Source organism: Corticium candelabrum, unplaced genomic scaffold (assembly GCF_963422355.1).
Source record: "Corticium candelabrum unplaced genomic scaffold, ooCorCand1.1 SCAFFOLD_69, whole genome shotgun sequence".
NCBI lineage: Eukaryota > Metazoa > Porifera > Homoscleromorpha > Homosclerophorida > Plakinidae > Corticium > Corticium candelabrum.
Genome location: NW_026912693.1, coordinates 1 through 18,000, shown reverse-complemented (window position 1 = coordinate 18,000; position 18,000 = coordinate 1). Strand labels below are relative to the sequence as shown.

The 18,000-nt window shown below is 43.2% G+C and overlaps 1 protein-coding gene and 1 long non-coding RNA gene across 2 annotated transcripts; both read right to left on the bottom strand.

Annotated features, from left to right (window-relative positions):
• Positions 1 to 14,195: 14,195 nt before the first annotated feature.
• LOC134197935 (uncharacterized) lies at positions 14,196 to 15,306 on the bottom strand. The gene has a single exon (XM_062667287.1). It carries the CDS (start codon positions 15,260 to 15,262, stop codon positions 14,417 to 14,419), a length of 846 nt encoding a protein of 281 aa, XP_062523271.1. The 5' UTR covers positions 15,263 to 15,306; the 3' UTR covers positions 14,196 to 14,416.
• Positions 15,307 to 15,971: 665 nt separating this feature from the next.
• On the bottom strand, positions 15,972 to 17,687 carry LOC134197936 (uncharacterized). Its single transcript, XR_009972718.1, has 4 exons — positions 17,627 to 17,687; positions 17,484 to 17,567; positions 17,068 to 17,410; positions 15,972 to 17,004 (listed from the first exon to the last, which is right to left on the bottom strand). It is a non-coding gene; the product is annotated as an uncharacterized LOC134197936 (long non-coding RNA).
• Between the last annotated feature and the right edge of the window lie 313 nt (positions 17,688 to 18,000).

Genomic DNA, 18,000 nt, shown 5'->3' with positions numbered 1-18,000 from the left:
CATTGAATCGCCAGCTACTGCAGGCTGTGAGGAGCAAGTCACGTGATGAGGTTGAACGTCTGTTAGATGTAGGAGCTGACGTGAATGCGTGTGATTACTATGTATGTTATAATTATTGATTGAATGACTCGTTTTATTGTTGTTCATAACAATTCACTCTAATGTAGGGATGGACTGCACTGATGGAAGCTTGTATGAATGGCTCCAAGTCATTAGTTGAGCTTTTGTTGTGTAGAGGGGCAGATGTAGAAAGAACTGATATTATGGTAAGTGTTGATAGTGAATGAATGAATGAATGAAGAGAATGAGATTTAAATGATATGAAGAGATTTGTGATAGGATTTGTAATTTGTGATATACACAGCATACACTTGCGATGGATAGTTACAATGCTGGTTACAAAAGTAGATACAGTACAACACGTGTACACGTAAATGCAATATCCTGATTTCAGTATCACTTTCTATCTACAGTGGGTTGCCAAGAGTCTTGGTAGGGCTCGCTCTTGACCCATGCAAGTTTGTTTTTTATACTGTTTGTAAACTCAAAATGCTAGAAGAATCTATCCATATACAATTTGCTTTGTTAATACTTAGAAGAATATCTCTTAGCTTTAATTACAGCAGCTATCCTGCTTTTCATGGATGATACTAAATTTTGAATTAGTGCCATGGTAGTGTCTGCCACTCATTTGTGATTGCCTTTTCAATTCTTCCTTGTTGGATGGACCCCAAATTCGGTTGTGAACTTTTTCTTTGAGCAATGCTCAAAGGTTTTCTATAGGATTGAGGTCAGGACTTTGAGCTGGCCAAAGTAACAACAGTACTCCCCGAGCCTCTTTTCATTTGGTCACAATCTTTGCACGATGAACGGTTGCATTGTCATCTTACAGAAATGTAGGCTTTCCACTAGCTTCTCGTGTTTTCACAAGAGGGATAAAATGTTCATTAAGAGTTTTGATGTATTTCTGTCCTGTTACACTACCCTCGATGAAAGCAAGAGGACCGACACCTTCACTTGAAATTGCTCCTCAGATCATCCATGATATCCCTTGTTGGACAGTTCCCACTGTGCACATGGGCAGCCACTCTTCCGTAGATTTTTGCCATATGTACACTCGGCCATCACTTCCATTTAGTCTAATCTTGCTCTCATCGGTAAATACAATATTTCCCCACTCTACAGTCATGCCTTTGTGCTCGTGGGACCACTGTACTCTACGTCTTTTGTTGATGTCGCTAATGAAGGGCTTTTTCCGAGCTGCTCATCCTCTATATTCCAGTTCCTTCAATCTTCTTCTAACTGTTCTTTGACTAAAAGACTTTGAGACGTTTGGCTCCATTTCTGACAGATGTCCTTGCAAGAAACCCTTCTGTCATCCTTGACGATCTTCTGCAGGTGGCACAGATCACGCGGTGTTGCTTTCTGAGGTCTTCCACTTCTGTTCTTGTTAGCTACTCATCCAATTGTTCTGTACTTCTTACTATGTTCGCCACTGGAAAGTGACCTCTTAATCTTTTGGGCTGCAGCTGACATTGTCATCCCTGCCTTCACCATCCCCACAATCTGTGATCGCTCTTCAACTGTCAGTTCCTTTCCTCTTGGCATAGTTGCTCAGAAAGACTTCTTGTGTTGTCTTCACGAACTTCAAGAGATGCCTGAATAATCTAAGAACATCATCTCATAGATTGTGTTCCTCATGACACTTGTGGGTACAATTTTGAAGGCAAAGAACATACGAAATTTGCTATTTGCCCACCCTACCAAGACTTTTGGCAACCCACTGTACTTCTGGACCAAAAAGAAATCATCAACATTTTATGCTTCGCCCCAAAAGCATACAACTACTATTACCCCCTCCCCTCTAGTGTACGCTTTGTACACTTGAGTAAATGTCTACAATTATGGATGGCGTCTTAGCTTTTTAGTTATTAGTAGGTGTGGTCTGTTGGCATGTGTTAGTGGGTGTGGACATTATCTGATGTCTGACTGTTATTTTGAGCTCTGCAATGTAGTGACCATTGTCATTGTTCTAACTGCTACAGTAACTAGTCTTGCGTAGCCAAAGCATCTCCGCCTACATCCTTCCGGCAGAGATGGTCTGGCTACGCGAGACTATACAGTAACACTGTGTACTACAAGCTTATATTGTACATATAATACGTTCTAAAATTGTACATGAAGTATTAGGCTGAAAGTATAAAATTAAATTCACTGAATATACAAATAAACTTTGATAAGGACTTTTTATGAAATTACAGAAATGTTAAGTGACAGTTGATATTTATTATTAGAAATGAAGTATTAAAACAAATGGCTGTTGAGATGAAAATGACGGAAATGTGTTAGATGTGATAATTTCTAGTATCTGTGATAGCCAATGTTTTCTCCAGTCAGCCATATGTTGGGGTAGTGAGATAGCTGGTTGAAGCATGAAAGTAACCATTAATTTAGTGCTGGTTGGGTAGTGGAGACAGCAGGCATGGTTCATGAACAAATGTTTTAGTACCACAGAAATGAAACCAACATTCACATACAGGGGTAACTCGTTAACTCGGGTTGGATAAGTCAGGTAGAGTTACGATAACCTTACTCCACCCAATTTGTGTTCACATGTACAACACAGGTAAATGTAGAGTGAATACATCGATTATTTATTATCGATTATTTATTTATTATTATTAATTATCGATTATTATTATCGATCATTTGAAGTTTCTGCTAGTGAAAAGGAAAGCAGAAGGCTGATAGCAGAACACAAGTAGGAGAAGCCATTTGTACTCTAAGGCTTGTTTTTGCATATATTAGAACATGTCTTTGCTTAACTCCAGTCTAGCTTTAACCTGGTTAATTAACCTTCCTCTTAGCCAAGCTTAGCATTAATGGAACACTTCGTCGTTTAGCGTACACCCACGCAAACTTAATGCATAGCTATGCAATCAAGATAGAAGCAGATCTGCCAAGTCTCCCGCATTTGGGACTCTTTTCCCACCTACCCGCATTTGGCATCAAATCTCCCGCATTCTGACCATTGGTGGGTGTGCCTGTTCTGTGTAACTGTACATGTACAGTACCCTTAATTTACTACGTTACTGATTATGTGATATTTGGATATCAATGTATATATGTGCCAGCCCCTCTCTCCATCCGGCTGTTTGATACATCTCTGAGTCACAATGTTGACATAGAAGGAGGAGTTGGTCAGGCAAACTGTCCGGAAGTGGAATGAGGGAGGGGCTGGCTATTCTAGACCAAGGAGTTGTATATTGCTGGAAAAGCGATCGAAGAAGGCCACAAAACAATAGAATTTAGCAGTGAGAATGCGTACATACCTCGTTCTTATATTTAGTCTAGGCTTTAATATATTTACTAACAAGCAGTAGTACCTACAAGTTCTGTGTATTACATTTGTTGCACTTTGCTTATTTAAGTGTACTATTTATATATTATTTAACATTTATTACAATATACAATTTATTGATATTAATGCTATTGTAGGCATGTCCAAAATTGTTAGACTCCCGCATTTTTTCTTGCAAACTCACGCATTTTGATTCAGCTAGGTTGGCAGCAAAGCTGGATATGAGAGCGCTAGATATGAAAACAGAGCGCATACCATGTTCACGTGAGAAACATTTCGTCAACGAGCGTGTTAGGAGCCTTGCTACCATCAAAAGACGTTGAGAAAATGTGCCTGTGGGTTATGAAACGGGCATGGATGTACATGCAAGGCTGAAGGAACCAAATGCACTGCATTTGTGCGCTTGCACTTACCACGTGATCTATTTATTGCTTACCACATGATCATCTTATGCGCTCTGTTTTCACGCTGATATGTAGCACTTGCAAGGTCAAACCTGGTTTTGTGTAAGGTGTAACCAATTTGGTGCCATCAACCTGAGGAAAGATGGAGAGTCGGTTTGCGCACGACCCGAACTCTGCTTTAACAACAAATCATTGCGAACTATATTGCAAACTAATCGTTATAGATTGCAAAAGCGCTCCCGTATGTTTTCCTTATTTGTAACGGTGACTATGGTCTGATACCCAGCTTGGCCTGTAGTTCAGCCCAACCTTCCGACTTGATTGCGTAGACCATGCATGCAGTCAAGTTTGCAGGAGCATCGTGCTAACGGATGGAGTGTACCGTTAACCCTCGCTTAACCCCAGTCTTAATTAACTTGGGTTTACTAAACTTGCGTTCACACAACTGGGGTATTGGAGTCTAACCCAAAGTTAACTCGATTTAATCCAAGTTGACTTCTTATAGTTTGACTGGGTGTCTTCCGTAGGATAAAGCTGAGCCGTTACAATGGTCTGAAGACCGGTGGCAACGAGAGTGAGGAGTCACACTGAGATATGCCTGCCCAGTGAGGTCAATGCTTGAGGAGAGCTGGGCTACCCAGTCGAGGGAAGAGCTCAATCGCACCACTGCTGCATGCAACAGTAGAAGTATCCACTTCAAACAGAACTTGTTTTTCTTAACCATCGACGGCCCCAACAAAACACACAAAACTATTTGAATCGCCTTTTTCGCTGCGATGCCAAGACCGGCTAAGGCTGCCAACCATTCGACTTGTATCCACTCACGTTTCCACAAGGTGCTGCAACCCCAGAGGTCCGGAGCGACAGAAGAAACCTCACTCTTTTCCAGGGACTAGAAAATGTTTTCCACCACTATATCCTTCCGAGCTTATAGTTGCTAAGAGGAACGAAGTGGTAAAGCTTTTGGGTATCTTCCAATCCATCAGATGTGTGAAACACTCGCCCGGTTTGATCAGTGCTGTGGCATGCTGTAAAACTGCAATGAGTGACAAGAGCTTTCTCTTGGTGCAGCAACAACGGTCTGATCATTCACTAGGAGCGTCATTCAAACGAGTAAGCTTCTCAGTGGAAAGCCGGGGCTGGACTGCAACTGTCGATCTCATTGTCTAGGAAGGTAAGAACGGTAGTCGGGCCTGCCAACTTATGACACGCCACCGGCTTGTTGTAAATTGCCATCGCACATCTCCGATTCTGCGCACATTCATCTGATTCTGACGGCCCAACGAACACAAGAAATCGTCTAGGTAGTGAATGCCCGATGTCACGCCATTGTGATACATCTCAATATGTCTGCAACTGCGGGAAAAATTTTTTGAGCCGATCGTAAGACAAAGGAAGAGCTGCATCCAAGTAGATCGTTTCCTGCAATCATCTGCATGTACCTGAGTAATGTGAGAAGCGCTCTGAGTGACTAACTTTGCCAGCAGCGTATGAGGGCCAGATTCAGTAATCCTCTGCACTGCATCGTGTATATGTGCATGCACCAATGAGCACAGTTGAGGATCTATGCTATCCTTTTCACTTCTACCGCGAGGCGAGCAGAGATCCTAAATATGCACTTGCCCGGCTGACGAGACTTTGGAATGACGTCGAACGGACTAATCTGTAGCTCGGACTGAGGTGACGCGACGTTACTTGCCGTCGCTGTCGTTCCTCTTCCAGGTACAGTACGAGGGGATGACCCCCGCGGGCTCATTAGCGGACGTCATGCATATTTCTCTTTGTTGAGCTACACTTGTGAGTGTTGTAGTTAGACCCAACACGAAATCCAAGTTGCAAGCCTTGGGTCACCCATCTAGCGAACAAATCATCTAGGCCGGTTGCCAAGCCCTTTGTCCACTTATTATCATTGACCAACGCCGCTCTGCATAGGTGTTGCCGACATATTGGTCTACGCCAGATCTGCTATATATCTGTATGTAAAGGCCATTGATAATGTTGCTTGCTGTTAGCGCTTCTTGAGGTAGGCTTCGGCCTAGTGCAAACATACAGAGCGGCATTGGCAAGTTACATCAACTCCTTGCATGGGATCTGACAGTGGTGTATTCGTGTGTGTGTGTGTGTGTGTGTGTGTGTGTGTGTGTGTGTGTGTGTGTGTGTGTGTGCATGAAGAGAGAGGGGAAGTGTGTGCATGCATGTGACTGTGTAGATCTGCGTCTTCTGCCACCATGTGAGATCTCCAATCTATTTAACTGGTGCCGCACATGAACAAAGAGCAGAAGAGTAAAGTACAACTAGCAGTCACGATTAATCACTACTATATTCCGGCAGGTAAACTGCACTGACTGTCATTTGGCTAACTGTAATTCAATGCAACTCGTAGCTATCAGTCTGGGCGAACTTCCACAGTTAGCTTCCTCCATCTTGTCTTGCTGCTCCCTATGCCTTTGTACAAAGTCACAGCATCTGCATGGAACTACACGCGACCATACACAACGGTACAGCCACACATACCCCACGCAATATATTTGTTGAGATTCCCTTTCATATCCACTTGCTGTAGCTCGCCTGATAGATCTTGACAGTTGTGCATTACCTGCCCATGGACAACGGTTACAATTGTCTACCCCTAAATTTGCCCACTGCTTAGAGAAGAGCCAAGCATAGCCTAGAAGCGCTACAACATAACTGCCTGCTTACGTAACATCACAAACGTGACTAAGCTGCCCTCTGACCATGTGCTTACCCTCTGCCAGAGCCCCTTTTACTGTAACCGGCCTTTCGAAGAAGCCGGTCAAGAAGAATAGTTAGAAGCCCTTTCGAAGATTGATATGCACATTTCATTGTTTTGTCCAGCAGTCTTCCATTATCATTGCACTTTCTGCATAGCTTGCTCACGAGACAAAGATGGGCTGACAAAGACAAAAGCGTTCACAAACTGTTGGTATCTGTTTGCCGGCGTTTTATGAACAGCGCAAGGTCTCTTAGACAGGTCTATTAGTATCTACCACAGACTACACCTCCCACACCATGTACACTCTAGTAAACACGTGCGACGAATGCTTAGCACGCTATACGCATCATACACTTGCGACAGATAGTTACTCTGGTTACAAACGTAAATACAGTACAACAAGCATACGTGTAAATGCAATATCCTGATTTCAGTATCACTTCCTATCTACTTCTGGACCAAAAAGAAATCATCAAAACTTCCTATGCTCTACCCCAAAAAGCGTACAGCTACTCTTACCCCACCCACCCCCTAGTGTATGCTTTGTACACTTGAGTAATTGTCTACAATTATCTGTGATAGCCAATGTTCTCTCCAGTCTCGGCCATATCTTGGGGCAGTGAGATAGTCGGTTGAATCATGAAAAGTAACCATTAATTTATTACTGGTTGGTTAGTGGAGACAGCAGGCATGATCCATGAACAAACGTCTTAGTTACTAAGTACCACAGAAATGTCCTTTGCTCATCATCAGTGACTAATTACCAATCTTGGCATGTGTACTCTTGTGTTGTATCACAGTTGGAATGCTGTTACAGAAGATGCTCATGCTTTGACACACCCTTGAGTTTTTTACCTAAAATTGAGTTAGACTGTGTAAGGAGCTGCAGATTATAGGGATGATGTTTGGTTCTAGTAAATAGTAGTAGGTTATGTATGACAGGAGGTGTTTAGTAGGCAGACTAAGATGCTAACGCTTGAGTTAAAACTACCAAACTGGAAGTGACGTCATTATTAATATATGATGTCCTAACTCAATTTGCTTTGCTGGTTGAGACAAAATCCTAGTGAGAACATTGGTGATAGCATTTCTAATCTGTCTTCACAAACCTCTGGTATAGACCATCTTATCTTATTGTGTCTTATGTTGTCAGTTTGGTAGAAGACCATATCAATATGCTGATGGTGAAGTGAGAACACTACTGAGGAAAGCAACGGTTAGACGTTTATGTAGTGAGATATGGTGGTATGTGTAGAATGGATGGGTTGTATTGTCAGGATGAACAGAAGTATGCTGTTCTGTATGCTGAGGGCACAGTGAGACCAGAAGTCATGAGATTATGTTTCATTGGTAAAGAAGGAGCAGGAAAAACAACACTCATGGAGGCTCTCAAATGAGGATGGTTAGAATGGGCTTTCTTTGCAAATGAGAAAAAACAGATGACCCAGAATGTGAAGATGAACGCACAATTGGTATCAATGTGATGACAGTGACAGCTCTCAATCCTGCGTCTCTACATCATTATGCCATCGGTCCTCTCATTGCTTCTGAGGATTTTAAGTGTCATGTCAGGTCAAAGAGGAAGGATGGCATAGTAACAAGAGAAGAAGCAGAAACGGCAATCAATCACTACCGAAAAGATCAGAAGATTCAAGTTCAACTCAACACAGATAAAGTTCTCACTATACATAAACCTCTTGGTATCTGCTTCAAAGTGGAAGGCAGAGGCGACACGTACATGTTTCCAGCTCTCTTGCCTCCTAAAGATCTGTCTGTCATGTGGAAGAGAGATGAGAGTAAGGAAGTGTATGTCGGTTGACATCAAGTGTGCAGCAGTCAGACAACTATCTTCAGTCCATCTGCATTTGGCATGTTTCAATCTAAAGTTTGCATTACATTATATAAGAAAGCACAGCTGTGGAGGAATGGACTGATCACATCACAAGGTGATACAATTTGTAATCTTGTTGCATGTTTGGTTGCCATGGTAGATCCTGTTTGTTCTATCGACTTTGTCTGTCGTGGAGGTAAGGGAACAAGAGGCAACATGCATATCCCTGCTCGACACCGCCAAAGAGATATGTTAGACAGATACAGTCCAGGCACTGAATAGGAGACTGAATATCTGAGCAGAAAGCATTTAGAGGAACACAAAGAACTGAAACAAGTTGCTGTTTACTCAGAGAAGGAAATGAAGGAAGCAAAAGCAAAGAACAAAGGGCCACATACTGTAGTAACACAACTAGTTGGTGATGAGCTAGTGGAAGATAGTCTTGGTGACCTGCTGGTTATTCTCCCTTCCAAACAAGCAACTCCACTTTCTCCCAGTCCAGTTGTGAAGGCTGTTATTGATTATGGTGTAGATAAATGGCATTCATTTGCAGAAAGATTAGGTTTTAATATCTCTCAGATTAGTGCCATGTGTTTTGACAAAGTGTCTCCTGCTGATAAATTATTCAAGTGAAGGCTGAGAAAGTTGGTGATATGAAGAAGATGGATGATCTGCTACTGAAGGCATGTACACTGTTACGGGATCCCATTGATGCAAGAGTCAAGACAAGCTTGTCATCTTCCCAATATGATTGTAGCTCATAAGTGTGACCGTTATATAAATATTATAGTCTCGTAAATTGGCATAATGTCTGTGTTTGTGTGGAGAGTGAAGTGTGTGTATCTGCAAGCAATCATAGTAACACTTGGTGTAAACAGAATTTTATGTCATCATCAGACATCATGCTAACACATGTATTGTTGTATTTACAGTATTGATATCTATCTATACTACTAAAATTGGCGGTGTTTGTATGTATAAGTTTGATAGCAGGCTAGATTGGATCACGGGCGAGGCTAAAATTTAAGGTACATGCATAACTCTGCATGGCTAAGAACACAGGCAGGGTGGCATCGGCTTTCAGGTTCAGTTGGGTCCCCTTTTGAGGGTGCAACAGAATGTAATATGAGCAGGAGGACTTGGTCAAAATTTGGGTCTCTCTCATCCACATCGTCTCACAAAAGTGTCGACTGATCAACCAGATTGCTTCCAATATGTTAGGCTGGTTACCTACCTTCAGATATAGGAAGCGGAAGATGAATTGAAGGTGAATTTTTATGTGAAAGAACATAAAGAGGTGGTGTAACGTTGTCAAACTCTATTATCTTATTTAATGGTAGTTGCACACCAACAGGAAGCTCTGACTGAAGTGAAACATTAGTGTAGTAACATTTACGTGGCTCACCAGAAATCAGGAAACATTTTTTTATAACTAAATGATCTATTTCTATCACACACACACACACACACACACACACACACACACACACACACACACACACACACGTGTGCGCTGTGCAGTTTCCTACAGATATCAGTGTTCTCCCCAGGCATCACCACTGATTACCTGCACAGACAGCAGAAATGCACACTGAAACACATGGACAGTACAAGTACAGGACAAACATGCACACAGGCAAGTGACCATAATTCAGGCCCATAAGAAGCATTTCAAAAGTGGTCGAGCTAAAAGGGTGTGGTCTAAAGATAGTGCCAAAAGAGCAGTTTTCTAGCAAACTGGCTATCTAATAATCTATTGTACAACGTGTTCTTGGATAATTACTCTCGTTTACCAACTATAACTGTAATTCCTGGCTACACAATGACCTCAAAGCAGCCTAAATAGTGTAGAGTACTTTAGCACCGCCTACTTTCGGTACTGCACTGTATGGTGCACAGATAGCAATACAGTTTTCCTTCTGGCCTCTTGACCCTGTACATACTCTCGTTTACATTTGGTTGAGAACGGGGCACAACACCTGGGTACTTAGAAATTTTTACCAACGCATACCACCCACTAACGAACGGCCGAGTTGAGCGCCTAAATCAGTACATCGCCGCATCTTTGATTACCTACATCTACATCAATCAACCCGTTGGGATAACTTTTTGGAGGCCATAGCTTTTGCGTATCATACCAGCTTCGTTGATTCGATTGGCAACACTCCATTCTACCTGGTTCACGGTCAAGCTCCGTCTCTTCCTACCAATGTCATTGCTAGTTCGCAATGTGATCTCGATCCTGTTCTTTGCATTTTTCCAGGACACACCTGGATATGTGCCCCTAGAAAGGGTGGTTTGCAGACTTTAGGACCGCCTACTTCCGGTACTGTACGGTATGGGCACAGATAGCAATACAGTGTCCTTCTGGCCTCTTGACTCCGTACATACTCTTGTTACAATTATGTCAAGATGCTCTAATTCACTTTCGTTTCAACGATAAATATACTAGTTGTATGGTATCCGTAGGCGCCTCGCATCGTGAGCAACACGTCCAATGGAGTTTTCAGATCGTCTACTGAAACGCCGAGTCCTAGCTAGACAATACGTATTTGTTGAAACCCTAGCTGTCATGGAAGTAAACATGCAAACTTCCTAGTAGTTTACATTACGTATGTAGGCCTGGTATAGGTAGTCGTCGTTTTGCGATCGTGATCAAGACAAATGAAATGTACAGTTTAGGTATGCACTCAGTTGCGTTGTAACGACAGTGGTATGGTATTTACTGACATAGAAATTGATATCAGCAAACATTGACTATCAACAGTGTTAGATGCAGCACAGTGTCGTAAAGGATTGATCATACTGTAGTACAGGATGTGTGAATAGTTGACTGTAGGTGGCATTCAACTCCTGAAGGTGTTTCTTAGTTGTCAAGTACACACAGTCCCTAGCTACAATACAAAAGGATGGGGCGACGGAAGTTCATGAAACGTTGTCGTCGCCGTTTGCTCACTTAGACGAATCGTTCCTAGACTCATCTGTAGTCGGACACGGAAACGATTTTTTAAGGTAGGTCCTATCATGAAACATGGTGATGGGGAGGAGAAATTTAAGGTTTGTGTGTACACACGCACACGCGCGCGCACACACACACACACACACCAAAAGCTCGATGGAGAGCCATATAGGACCACGCCACTTTCTGTTGTGCGATCCGAAGTAAAGTTTTTGAAAGATAGTCTGGCAAAAGCCAGACCGACCAGACCCGTTGCTAACTAACAGACTAACAAACACAAGGTAAACTAGCACAACAGCTACTAGGATTGTAAACAAAATATGTAAATACACTGAGAAAACACAAACATTCCAACAACTCACCTTCTAACTTGTTGCTCGTACTTCAACTCAGCCCTTGCTCTTCTTTCATTCTTGGATTAATTGCCATCACTTCTACCAGTAAGAAGGCAAACTTTCAACTACCTTCTAGTCTAGTTGAAGGCAATACAAAAAAACACGAAAGTTAAAAATCGACATCAGTGTGGATTACAGCCTCGGATGCGCTTCCATCACCACTACTAAGAAAGCTAGTCTCGCGTAGCCAGACCGTTTCTGAATACTATCGGTTTGCGAATTTTTTGGGTCCGCTTATTTCAAGTCCCGGATAAATTATAGATTCACGTGCTTGACTTTTTAGTAGGGTAGGTCAGTGGCGTACGCAGGCATGTTTCCAGGTTGCCCGGAATCCCCCCTAGAGGTGGGCGTTACCGCTAACGGTACACAGATGTCTGGGAATTCGAGGCTATGTTGTAGCACTTGTCTAACGCGCTGTCTTCTCACTGCTACACGTGCCAGTCAGGAATGAAGCGTCAGTTGACATTGTCGCAGTTTGTAACAGGGCCTACAGCTGCTGAAGATGGACCCCTCGGAGCGGAGGCTCGAATTGACAGTCAGCCGAAGCGGACAAAGATGAGAGTAAATATCAAATATTAATTAAACCATTAATATCAATATTAATCTAGATATTGATATAAAAACAGTTATTAAGATCAATAATATTGATATTAATATAAACAGATCAATATTATTGATATTAATATGGAAATCCCCCAGAGAAATCCTGGGTACGCGCCTGAGCACAACCACCACCTCCATGAATACCAACAAAATCGGATACCGCCTTATTATCAAAGTCGATCTGACTTAGCATGAACTAGGGTTTGGTAAACATGGCTTGAGCTACTGCATGAAACCTTACCGCTTTTTGTTACGTTGTTTGAAATGAAGAACAGGTAGGTGTTCTGCCCGGCGAAGTAGAGGACAACGACACTACCCGGAAAACCAACAATTGAACACCTGATCAAAAGTTGACAGGAATTAAGGTTCGCATAGAACACTATAACATGGCTTGAACTATAATTGAAATGGAGTAGAAGGTTCTGCTGTGTTGTCAGAGCAGAGCATGGGTACACCTTATACACTCTCGTAACCGGAAAACTATTAGTAGGCAGAGTTTTGCCGCTAAACAATCATGCACCTGGTAAAAGTCTATTTAGATCGGTATGCGTAAGGTTCGCAAAAGAACTTCTTTCTGCGCGTATGCGCAAAGTGACTAAGCGTCACCATGCACTGCATCTAGAAAATCCAAATGAGGGCGTGGTCCTCAAGTTTGGAGAAGATGCTCAATCACACTGTAACGCTACGCCTCGTGCTTTTTACTTCCACAGCATGGACGTTCGTCATTGCCTGGAAAGAATGAAAGCATGCGCAGTTTACCTGTCATGACATTATCCGATATCGGCTCAAGCCTGCACCATACCGAAATGCTGATGTGCTCCATCAAACAAATACCACTAAAGTAGGAAAAGCAATAGCTGGCAGTGTGAGAATTGCGGCAAACGTTTATGTAGATATAGGAGCCTAGGAGGGGCATCACGGAAGATATACAGAGAACATTACACATCAAAACGAAAGCGAGTTCATCGAGGGACCGACGGGATAGTTGAAGAAGCGGTCGACCGTGTTCTCATTGAAGTAAGGCGTGAAGAAGAAGAGACTTCGGAAAGCGAAGAAGCCTTTGTTTCTGGAACAGATGACCTTTGTAGTGATTCGAATGCCACAGTTGATCTGGCAGCTCGTGTGAAGTCACAGGTGGTCGTTCTAGTTGGTCACGAGGGCGTAATCACATCGCGTGCTATACAAAAAGTAGCCAATTCTGTAGTTGTACAATACTGATCAGAAACAAGCTCTATATATTTGTCTTCTCGTCATCACTAGCTTCCTAATGATGTTAGAATTATCTGTTTGCGATGTATAGTTAGCGAGAGTCAAGATTTTTCCCACGCTGCCGGCTATTACTTTTCCTACTTTTTTTTAGTTGACGTCTGTCTGTCTGTCTGTCTTATCCTAATCAGACTCTTCTCACATGTACTGTACTCTCTTCCCACATACTATACTAAGACGTCAAAGAATACGCACCTTCACGGACGGATCCATTGTGGAGAATGACGTCATGCCTCTTTCGCAAAGAAGACGCACCTTCCGTGACACACGCGTACGAACGGACGCACGCACGCAACTACTGCATCGGGCGCATCTTGTCTCTTACCAGTTAGAGCAAGGGGTACAGTGGCTGGTGAGCGTACGTCACATCCGCATACTCGCGGGTAATTGAACAAAGAAACTCCGGCACATCTCATTTCAGGCTGCCAGAGTCTCGTTTCTGGCCGTCGGAGGCAATCGGGCAAAATCCAACTCGAACTTTTGTCTCCAACGGCCGATCTCGACCCTTCCGACGCGTTTCGCGACGATCCGAGACCGGCGTCGTGTCGATCGGCGCGTTACAGACGTCCCATCTATCCAGACAGACGGAAGTGTGGGTTAGTTTATCTAGTTAGAGTATAGGATTCCTGAGAAAAACGCGGATAAAGACAAATTTATCAATCTGCACTGCAACAACTTTAGCAACTACATATCCGTAAGCGCTCCAGCTATGTGCTATTGCAAAAATGTGACAGTGTTTCAAACAAACGCAAGCACTAGTACTGTATCATTGCTGCTAACATCGAAATCACTTACGACTAACGCAGAGCACTGATCTGGTACCATGCTACAAGCAACTCCAGGTTCACGAGTAAGTGTTTTAGCTAATAGGGCAGCCAAACAGTAGACAGAAAAAGTCCCGCTGTGATCACGAACTTAGACATGGCGCTAGAGCTCTGTGCGGCTCCACCGGTACTATCGACTTGATATTGTCCGACAAAGTCTCCTCCGCTCGTGCAGTCGCTGCTCGTGCAGTCAAACACTGCGTTGCAAGCGTCATTGCTTTCGAAGACATAGTTGGTAGAGTCGCTAACACTTTTTTTCTTTATCAGAAAGCTACTGCCAATATTGCCGGAGTCGGCGATATCGCCACAGGCCATGTACAGATCACCTAGGACCAAGCAGTTTTCGTTGAAACTTCGGCCTTTGTTTGGACATCCGGTTGCGCTGGCTAGGGGAGTGATGGCTAGCGTGACACCGGAAGCATTGGCAGACGCAACGGCTGATGTTGCACAACAGCACAGCTTTGGATCACAACGAAACGTTGCAGTATCGGTAGTTTTGGTGTACTCTCCCGCCCAACCTGCAGAAGAAGTCGCACACGATCCAGATTGACATTTCAATCGTGCGTCACAGATGTCGCTGTCGAAATCTAGGCCATAGTATGCAATTTTGCCGCTTTTATAGACACCCATAGAAGGGTTGAGGAAATCGTCAAAACACAGAGAGTTGCCGAAAGTATTACATGTTGTCGAGAGTGTTGTGGAACCGGAGCATGAACCGGAAACTCGGACTTGTATGGTGAGAACGTTTCCTGACTGCGTGACAGTGGCACTGTCGACGCAACAGCATCTCGATGAATCACAAGCCTCTCCTCTCTTAGACCCCCCAAAAATGAGAACTACAAAGACTGGGATTAGAGTACCTTGCAGAGAAGTCTTTCCAAGCATATTTCACCGATGTGCACCGTCTTCTCTAGCAGGAGTAATGCGCACGCAGTATGAGGATCTTCTCTAAGAGTGGTCCGATATTTGCAAATACGCAGTAATATGCGGGGGGAGGGGCTAAGAATTAGATATACCTTATATGGAATGGTTCGTACATATTTACATATTGTTTTTTCATGTTATCCTAGAGTAATTACCCCACGGGCGGGGTACGCCCTCGTAGCCGAAAAACCATCGTCCGCTAGAGAAAAGCAACCTGCTAGTTGGTAAATGTCTGTCCGATTTATCTAAAACGAAATGTGTACGGTTTGCAAATGACTATAGCTACATCATACAGCAGGAACTCCATGCTCTCTGTAGTACGCAACACGGCTTGATCATGCACTGGACAGACTAACACGTTTACATAATGGTAAATATTGGGTCAATGTTGTCTGAATACCACATTTACCCATATTTAGCCATATTTGCGCAATATCATACATGACGTTTACCATACATACATGTATCCACTGCGTAAATGATTCGAATACCAGATATGACTCAGATTTTTACATCATATTCAGAATGTAAGCATATCTTGCATTATCTTAGATTAGACACGAGTAAATCTAGTCTCTTTAGAGACGTAGTTAGATTACCGTGGCAATTGAATTGAATTGCTTTTGTAATGGACCAGCGTTCGATTCACACACGAACAGAAAAATTGGATTAACTAACAGTTTTTATTCGAAATATAATGTCATTTTTAGGCCTGTCCACACTAGACCAGAATGGATCGCGATCCGATCGGGATAGCGAGCGTCCACACTGCACTTTGAAAATGCTACCTCCGCCTCATGATCATTTCGATATCACGTGACTGATGACCGATGTGTACGTGTGGCTTCTTTGCTTGTGGAAAGCATTGATACAGCGACGTAAGGTGAGCGAGAACAAAGACGAGTAAGGAGTGCTAGATGTTCCGACTACACGCGTAGCGTACGTGAAGATAACGCCCACTATTCATAATTGGATTCAACCGATCGCGATCGAGTTGCAAGTGTGGACAGCGTTGCCGTTGGATCGCGATCCAGTTGCCAGTGTGGACAGGCCTCTAGACCCATGCACATGCATATGCAGCGATATATGTCTATAGAGAGCTAAAATTCATGATCACTAGTTATTGCCCAACCGGGCATGTTTTTGTCTGGCCTTTGCCGCTTGGATGGAGCGCCTTCATGCCTACCGTCTGTTAGTCTCGAACTTCCAGACCAGAGTGCGCGCGAAGCTCGAGAACTCTGCTGTATAATTAACCTATTAGTTACGATAAGCAGAGGTTTCATGGCAAGGAGAAAAAGTGAGCGAGTTGTTTCAGCGGAAAAGCGTCTTGTTGAACGTATCAGACAATTCTTCGAAGAAGAACGACGAGCCAAACATCGCATCAGTCTCAACAGGGTCACCGACCGACTGGTAGCTGCCACTGGCCTAGGCAAAACGACGTCGGCAAAGATCCACACAGACTTATTGTCAAGTCAACAGTTTCAAACACCGCAGAAGAAACGTTAAACGAGAACGCCGACTGACCATCAACGTTGATGATTTTGATCCAGCAGCGATACGGAGAACAGTACATGAAATGTATGAAAATAGAGACTATCCAACCTTGGACAAAACTCCTTGTGCGTGTCCGCGAAAAAGGCGTATTTCCTGGCGGGCAGACAACTCTCTTTCACTTACTGAAGGAAATGGGATTCAGACATACCCTACGTGACGACAAACTATATTTCTATGAACGTAGAGACATTATGGAGCAGCGCCATAATTACCTCAAAAACATTATGCAGTATAGAAGAGAAGACCGTCCCATAGTGTACTTGGACGAAACCTGGGCAAACTCACACATGGCTCCGGAGAGACTCTGGCTAGATGAACAGGGACGCGGTGGGTGGAAAAGACCTTCAGGAAAGGGTCAATGACTCATCATACTTCACGCAGGAAGTGAAACGGGGTGGACTCCCAATGCAGACTTGGTTTTCAGATCAAAGAAGAACAGCGCAGACTACCACGACGAAACGAACTCAGAGCATTTCTTGGAGTGGTTCCAGAAGCTGTTAGTCAATGTACAGCCAGGCTCCGTTATTGTGCTTGATAACGCCCCTTACCACAACTCTGTAGTAGAAAGGGTTCCGACAAAGTCAAGCAGAAAAAAGAAATGCAAGAGTGGCTTGCAAGAGTGGCTTACACGAAAGCGAATTCCTTTTAGTGACAAAGATATTCTTCTTAAGTCTTCTTTCATCTTCTCCACTTCACTCTGCAGTTCAGCAATCTATGCAACACAAATACAACTTGGGAAACAGACAACTAGAGATGAAAAAGTCACATTACTGTCTCTTCATATTGATGTTTCATGACAAACATGCGACCCTCCACATAAGGATGAGACAGACTGTAAGAGAAGAAACAATGTCATTCAAAATGTAAACACACAAACACGACATACAAACAAATAGAAATTAACAAAAGACAAACAGACAATAATTTACAGACGAGTGTGCAAAGAGATAAACACCCAGATATGTAGAGAAGAAGACGACAGTAAAATATTATGAACTCATTAACTGATTCAATTGACAAATGGACAGACACACAGACACACAGACACAAAACACACAATAAAACAAGCAGACACATCACCTCAACCCAAATGTTGAGAGGAAAAGAAGTGAGAAGATGAAAAGCAGCACATCACTACAATAGCT